At 55.3% G+C, this 7,161-nt stretch overlaps 2 protein-coding genes and 1 long non-coding RNA gene across 4 annotated transcripts in view; 2 read left to right on the forward strand and 1 right to left on the reverse strand.

Moving 5' to 3' along the window:
• Nucleotides 1-387: 387 nt before the first annotated feature.
• Nucleotides 388-2,313, forward strand: CIAO2B (cytosolic iron-sulfur assembly component 2B). The gene is made up of 5 exons (XM_029925846.1): nt 388-529; nt 684-763; nt 1,006-1,131; nt 1,562-1,607; nt 2,103-2,313. The coding sequence occupies exons 1-5, from the start codon at nt 388-390 to the stop codon at nt 2,198-2,200; spliced, it is 492 nt and encodes a 163-aa protein (XP_029781706.1). The 3' UTR covers nt 2,201-2,313.
• Nucleotides 2,165-5,126, reverse strand: LOC115280771. The gene is made up of 3 exons (XR_003903917.1): nt 5,041-5,126; nt 3,082-3,194; nt 2,165-2,393 (listed from the first exon to the last, which is right to left on the reverse strand). It is a non-coding gene; the product is annotated as an uncharacterized LOC115280771 (long non-coding RNA).
• Nucleotides 5,127-6,674: 1,548 nt separating this feature from the next.
• RRAD (RRAD, Ras related glycolysis inhibitor and calcium channel regulator) overlaps nt 6,675-7,161 on the forward strand; it is a 3,485-nt gene continuing 2,998 nt past the window's right edge. The window contains exons 1-2 of one of the 2 annotated variants that reach the window (XM_029925844.1): nt 6,675-6,780; nt 7,004-7,068. In XM_029925844.1, coding sequence (XP_029781704.1) covers nt 7,019-7,068 — 50 coding nt within the window. In that variant the 5' untranslated portion in view covers nt 6,675-6,780; nt 7,004-7,018. The remainder of the gene's footprint in view (nt 6,781-7,003; nt 7,069-7,161) is intronic. The other variant, XM_029925845.1, reaches the window with a different exon arrangement.

Here is a 7,161-nt window from a genome sequence, read left to right on the forward strand (position 1 = left end):
CCAGCGTAGAGGGCATTTGGTACGGGAGTGCCTGCCCAGCCCGAAAGGCAGATTTCCTGGAGGAAACGGTGCCTGAAGATAGTCCGGGCCGGTCTTTAGTGTCCCCGAGAGCCAGCCGTGCCTCCGCCGTCCAGCACCCTACGGGCTCGAACGGCCAGCAACGCTTGAGTGGCTCCTCTGTTTATTTGCTGAAGCGTCTGCATTTTCCCAGGTTAGTGTACAGAGGGAACGACAGCCACAGCTCCCCCCAAACCCCAGGTCTAGTAAGGCTGGTGTTGCGTGTCCCTCCAGCCACCCCGTCGCCACGCCACGCCCCCAAGCCGTTCCCCGGATGTGCTCCCGTAAGAGCGGAAGTGCACGTCTACTGCGGCCGGCAGCGGTTTCGCGATGGTGGGTGGCGGCGGGGTGGGAGGCGGCCTTTTGGAGAACGCTAACCCCCTTATCTATGAGCGCTCTGGGGAGCGGCCGGTGACCGCGGGCGAGGAGGACGAGCAGGTTCCAGACAGCATCGACGCGCGCGAGATCTTCGATATCCGCCGCGGCTGCGCGCGGGCGCGTTCGCGGGGGCCTGGGAGGGAGCTGATGATGTCCCGTAGTTGGTAGAGCTGTGTCAGGGCCAGGCGTTCCCGGCGCAGGGTTCTGAGTGGGTCAAGGCGCAGAGATCCTTTTCCTTCACTTGCCACATCTGATTCGCTCCATCAATGACCCGGAGCATCCACTGACCCTCGAAGAATTGAATGTAGTAGAGCAAGTCCGGGTTCAGGTGAGTCGTTCCCAGCGTCTGAGGGGGCAGGTTGTTCGGGGGAGTCAGAAAAGCTCAGCTGGGCATCAGGAAGCTGGCGTTCTCTCAGCTCACGGACTCCACAGAGGATTTTGTGAGGGGGGATTGCTGTGCCCATTGTATGGATGAGGAAACTGAGGCTTGTAGAAGTTAGACGACTTGCTTGAAGCAGCACACTAAGAAGGAGGAAGGGCCTTATCCTGAGATCTCATTCCCTCAACCAGGTGAGTGACCCCGAAAGCACGGTGGCTGTGGCCTTCACACCCACCATTCCGCACTGCAGCATGGCCACCCTTATTGGCCTGTCCATCAAAGTCAAGCTTCTTCGATCTCTTCCCCAGCGTTTCAAGGTAAATTGGAACTGAGGCCCAGGGTGGGACAGAGGTGAGCTTCTGCTACTGAGAAGAGCATAAACATGGACATCAGAGTGAGGCCAGCAAGGATCCCAGCTAGCAGAGATGAAACTGGAGGAGCCTTTCCACTTGCATGGGACAACAAGTATAAAGGCCTGAGCTGGAAAGTGCAGAAAAGTAGTGAGCGTGATAGGAAGGGAAGTAGGGAGCTGTAGATAGATTTGGAGCAGGGATGGGCACAGGCAACCTTTAAATCAACAGCAGTCAGCCAGTTCTTTGGATAGAGATGATGGAGTGGCTGTGGGTGGGTTTGGGACATAATGGAAGGTCCAGAGTCCACAGGCATGATTAGGACAAAGGATCGGTGGAGGGTGGGATATGGGGGAGAGGGGACAAGGGAGTAGACACCCACCTGTCTCCCTTCCAGATGGACGTGCACATTACACCAGGGACCCATGCCTCGGAGCATGCAGGTAAGTGTGCGCTGATGCTGAGCCATTGGCCCTGTGGCTTCCTCCTTGCCATGGTGGGTTGTAGGGCAACATGGAAGGAGGGGGACTGGGCGAGTGACTCCTCATTGGAGATGGCAACTTAGAGTGAAGCTGGCCTGACTTACGTCTTCTGTGCTTACCATGGTCTTCCATCCCTGTCCTTTCTCTTTCCTAAGTACACAGGACCAGGGTGTGTCAGACTTTATAGTACATGAGGCCACAGACATGAGCAGCCCAGTGGAAGGGATCCCAGTAGGGTAGGATAGATCTGGGCTCCAGTGGTTTGGGTAGCTTGGTCAAAGCTTAGGGGCCTGGGAAGGAGGTAACAGTAGATTGGTGTGTGTGTATATATATATATATATATATATATATATATATACACACACATACACACACACAAAGGCTTAGAAGTGGGGTTGGCTGGCAGGCTGGGAAGAGCCTGGCTTTGATCCTCCTTCTTGATTCCTTCCTACCCAGTGAACAAGCAGCTTGCGGATAAGGAACGGGTGGCAGCCGCCCTAGAGAATACCCACCTGCTGGAGGTTGTGAACCAGTGCCTGTCAGCCCGCTCCTGAACCTGGCTTTTTGCCCCCAGCAACACGCAGGGCTTATGGCCTTGTTTTCTTGAATCACTGACAGTAAGAAACTAACATTTTGCATTTTGTAATAAATCCTTAATTTATATTCATTTCCCATTGTGTCTCAGATTCTTTCATCTTGATGCAGTCCTTCAGGGTGTGAGAGGAGATGGTGATCTTGAGTGAGTTCCTATACAGGCGGGGTTGATGAGATGCAATTCATGAAAAAAAATTAAAACAAAAAAAATTTTTTTAATGTTTATTTTTGAGGCAGGGGAGGGGCCGAGAGAGACACACAGAATCTGAAGCAAGCTCCAGGCTGTGAGCTGTCAGCACAGAGCCTGATGTGGGGCTCCAACTCTCACACCGTGAGATCATGACCTGAGCCAAAGTTGGATGCTTAACTGATTGAGCCACCCAGGCACCCCAAGAGACCAGTTTCTTTCTCTGGGGATAAGTAGGGATATTAAGAAGCCTTGCCCTGGCCACTTCATCCTGCAAAAGCTCAGGTGTGATTGTGGGTAGAGACTTCCAGAGCCTCTTCAAAAATCTGCTGAGGGTCTACTGACAACATTGAGCCTGACCTGAGAGTGGGCATTGGCTGAGGGCTTTGCATATACTACCTAGTCCGTCAATCCTCCATCCAGCCCTGTGTGGCAGTTGCTACCCTTTATTATCCCTATTTCACAGGTGAGGAAACAAGCTTCTGAAATAAATTATTTACTCCCCAAGACCTCAGCCAGGGAGTAAAGAGGAACCCAAGCAGTTTAGCAGGTACTGCTCAATTAGCAGGGGGTACTGTTGCCTGAATGGAAGGGCCTGTGCCTGCCCCCCATGCCCCCAGCCCCCAATTCTCCAGGAAAGAGTGACTTCATTACCTAGTAACCAAGATCTGACTGCTCATGCTTAGAGAGGTGAAGTCATCAGCCCGTGTTGCCTGGTTTTTTCATGTGTAACGTGGGCATCGTTGTGACAATCACTTGGAATTGCTCTGTGGAGATTTAAAATGGATCTACACCCATTTCAGGTAATTTTCCAGGCACTGTACCTCCCGCCCCTTTCCATGGATAAAGAACCTCAGCACTCCAGAAAGGCATGGTGACCAGTCAGGGCCCCTCAGACCCAGGGCATGAGTGTCCCCAACCACCTGTACCCAGATGTAGGTTTTACCATGTGCATACCTCTGTACTGACAACCCCAATCTGTCTAAGGTGTCTGTGGTGTCTGTGTTCAACTTGGGGGTGGGAAGTCATTGGGGAGGTGAGTGTCACTGAGTCATTCAGCTGGCCTTCCTGGCAGCCAGACCACGGTGGGTAAGGGACATCAAGCTGCTTATGTCACAGCTGGCATAATAGATAGTCCCTTTGTCAGTCTTGACTCATCTGTGCGTGGCCCCTGGCTGCCTGCAGGGACACCATCTGTGAATCCTGGGCTAGTGCCCAGGCAACTTTCTGGAACTCCAGCTGTTGTACATGGGTATGAGATAGGGGTGGAGTTTTAGGTCTCTGAAGCCCTCCGTCAGGTGTGTCTGGCTCTGCTATTTCTGGGCTGTGACTTCTCAGGCTTGGGAACAAATCATAACTGGTGAGATTGACCCAGGGATTAGATGACATGTATGAACATGCCCAGCTATGTCAGTTTGTGCTTATTGTCATGCGCACAGCAAAGGGCCTGACACACAGTAAGTAATTAGTACAGGTCCACGGGATGAATGAATGAATTGAGCCTTAGAACAAAGGAACTGGGACATGGGGGCTGTTGTGTGAGGAGGGCTAGGGATACTGAAACCCAGCCAAGTTACCTTTGCAACCTTTTGCTACTGGAGGGAGGCGGAAAGGTGTAGGGTCCCACAGAGGGAAAGTGAATATGGGGGAGAGGGGAAGAATATCTGCATTGCCCCTTTCCTGGGAAGACCACTGTTTCGGACAGAACAGAAGCAGGAAAGAACAAGCAGAAGAGGGCCATGGATGCACTCAACGTGTCCTGTCCACACAAGGATGGTTCTTATTGAGATATGACTATGCCAGACATAGGCCAACCACTTTACTTCTGCATTTCGTGTCATTTATATCTTATAACAACCCCCATGAAGACCTTATCCCTGTTCTACACGGTAGGAAGCTGAGGCTCACCCAAGGTAAATGGGCAGAGGTGAAATACCTCGAAAGTGACAGCTGAGATTTGAAGGCTGAGCTGTCCTAGGTGTGTTCCAGAGTCAGTTTGCTCCTTCTGGGAAGCCAAACTTGGCCCAGAGAGCTGGGAGGACCAGGAAGTGGGAGTGGGGTTGGCTCAAAGTCATGTCCTACTCTTGGCTCCTGGGGCCCCTGGCCATACCAAGGCTTGTGGTTTGTCAGGCCTGCTGGGGAATGCTTGGGGCCTGACTGGCCTAATGTGGATGCAGTTCCCTTGCCAATGAAAAAACACTGCTGAAGTCAAGAGTTCAGATTACTTGAGGGGAAACCCAGCCCTAACTCCTTGTATGGCTCCCTGCTGGGAAGGGTCACAGCTACCCCACAAACCTACCCTCTGCTGGACATTCAGGGGTTATTTTCGGTGGCAAGGTCATATGTGAAGTGGGTAGGAATGGCCATCCAGTCCTGATGGGAAGTGTTTTGCTGGCTCTTGAGACCTGCATCCTGACAGGAGGTTCAAACCACAACACCCTTTTGCCACTGGACCTCATCCAGGAATCCAGAGCCAGTATGAAGTTGCTGAGCCCTCGCAGACCCCAGGGCCATAGGAAGGACACAAGTGGACAGGCCACCCCTCGGTCTAGCCCGTGCCTATTTTGGGGACATCAAGATCAGAGGGTCCTGCACAAACCCTCTCATACTTACTTAGCCAGGCCCTCCTCACTCCAAGGCCCTCTCATACGTTGCCAAGGAAACTGATGCAGCAGCCAGAGAACCCCATCCAGGTGTCCATGGCAACCTACAACAGCCCACTAGGATTCATCCATTCATGATGTTACCTGAGCCCTGAATGGGTGCCCCCACCCTTGCTACACTCATTACAATCAAACGTTAGAGTATGATAGCAGATCCCTGTCACAAAGTACCTCATAGCCTGCCTGCCCCCAAACTCACACACCCTAGACATAAGTAAGGGGGGAACAGATCATTTTATAGCTGATGACTCTGAGGCTGGGAGAGGAGGCAAGACCCAGGAGTCTGGAGGCAGAGCCAGATCTAGAACCCAAGCTTCCCCATGACATCTCCTCCCTTCTGTGCCCTGGCACCCACCCTAGGTCTAAGGAGGGGGTGAGCTCTGGGCAGTGGTGGCTAATTCCACCCAACTCCCCAGCCCCAGCCCTGCCCCAAGGGTACTCTACCCCTTGCCCCTCCTACATGTGAGTTTGAACTTCCAGGCCCTGTCATATGCCCTGAACAGTAGGCCCCTAGGGGGCTAGAGGGAAAGAGAGAGACATCGAAGACTTAAAAGTGGCTGGATCCAGCCCTGACTCTGGTCCAGTCCTACCCCTATCTACTCCTGCTGCCATCTGACACCTGTCTGCTAGGATTTCCTCAACTTTGGGCCACCTCCATCCCAGGAGCTGAACGGCCTGGAGCAGAAGAGCCTGGGGCAGGTATTTTTAGCAGAGCTGCTGGCAGCTGTCTGGAGGGTGCTGGGAGGTTAGGTGCTGCTGAGTTCATCCTTTACCTTCTCTGGCTTGTATTCCTCCCCTCCAGAAATCAAGTATGCACCTCTACCTGCAACACTCTGCCAGAGCACCTCCCTTCCTTGACTCCTTCCCCCAAACAGCTCTCCAGGTGCCCCCAGGGGCTCACGTGGGGACACTAGCTCACACCCTGAAGGGCACGCTCATCCTGTAGAACCTTAAGCTCCACAGGGTAGGGAGGGGGAGTAGGGAGGACTTGGTGCTAAGACCAGAAGTCCAGATTTAGGACCCTTGTATTTTAGTTCAGATATGGGTGGGTGGGAAGTGGGTGTCCTGAACAGAGAAGGGTCACGTCTGTCCAGCCCGTATTGGTCAGCTTGCTTGGGCAACAGGCCAGGGCTGGGGGAGACCAAGGGGAGAATTCGCTGTTAAAGGGCCAGAACTAATTTTTCCCCAGAGGGGAGTTGGCACAGTTGGCCTTTCCGGTTTTCCCCCTTGACCCCACCCACGATGGTATCCTCAACTCCAAAAACTCCAATCCCCCCCCCCCCCCCCCCCCCCCCCCCCCCCCCGCACCACTCAACTTACTCCCCTTCCTTTTGCCTCCTTCCCAGAAGAAGGGCCTTCCGCCACAGAGGCTCAGACCCAGGCTTTGTCTGCCAGGTCTGGTGGGGCGGGGTCTCGGTTGGTGCGAGGTCCTGGGAGGGGGTGGGGGATTCCCCCGAGGGGGAGGGGACGACACGTCAGCCCCCGCAGCCGCGGGGACTTGGGCGAGCGCGGGGGCGGGGGCGGGGGCGGGCAGACGCTTAAATAGGCCGCTCTGGAGCCCGCGGCCCAGAGCAGTCAGAGGAGGCAGCGGTAGCGTCGGGTCTCTGAGCCACGGTCTGCGAGCCACGGTCTGCGAGTGGACTGTATCCGGGTCTGGAACCTAGTTCTGACCGTGTCCGTGTGCGGGTGGGTGAGTGTCCTGGGGTAGCAGGGTGCGGGTGGTCTTACCGTCCGGGGCGCGAATGGACGAGTCCGGGCGCCAGGACCTTCCCGGCCGAGAGGGGACTGAGGCTGGTCCTCGGTTTGAGCGTCGTCCTACTCCTGAGCTGGGATAGGGCAGGCGCGCCCGGGGTCCGGCTTCCCACACCCTGGGCACCGCGGCTTACCCTGCGGCCCCCACTCCCGTTCCCCAGACGGCGTCGGGCGCGATGACTCTGAATGGCGGCGGCAGCGGAGCTGGCGGGAGCCGCGGCGGGGGCCGGGAGCGCGAGCGCCGTCGAGGCAGCACACCCTGGGGCCCGGCGCCCCCGCTGCACCGCCGAAGCATGCCGGTGGACGAGCGGGACCTGCA

This window comes from Suricata suricatta, chromosome 16 (genome assembly GCF_006229205.1).
Source record: "Suricata suricatta isolate VVHF042 chromosome 16, meerkat_22Aug2017_6uvM2_HiC, whole genome shotgun sequence".
NCBI lineage: Eukaryota > Metazoa > Chordata > Mammalia > Carnivora > Herpestidae > Suricata > Suricata suricatta.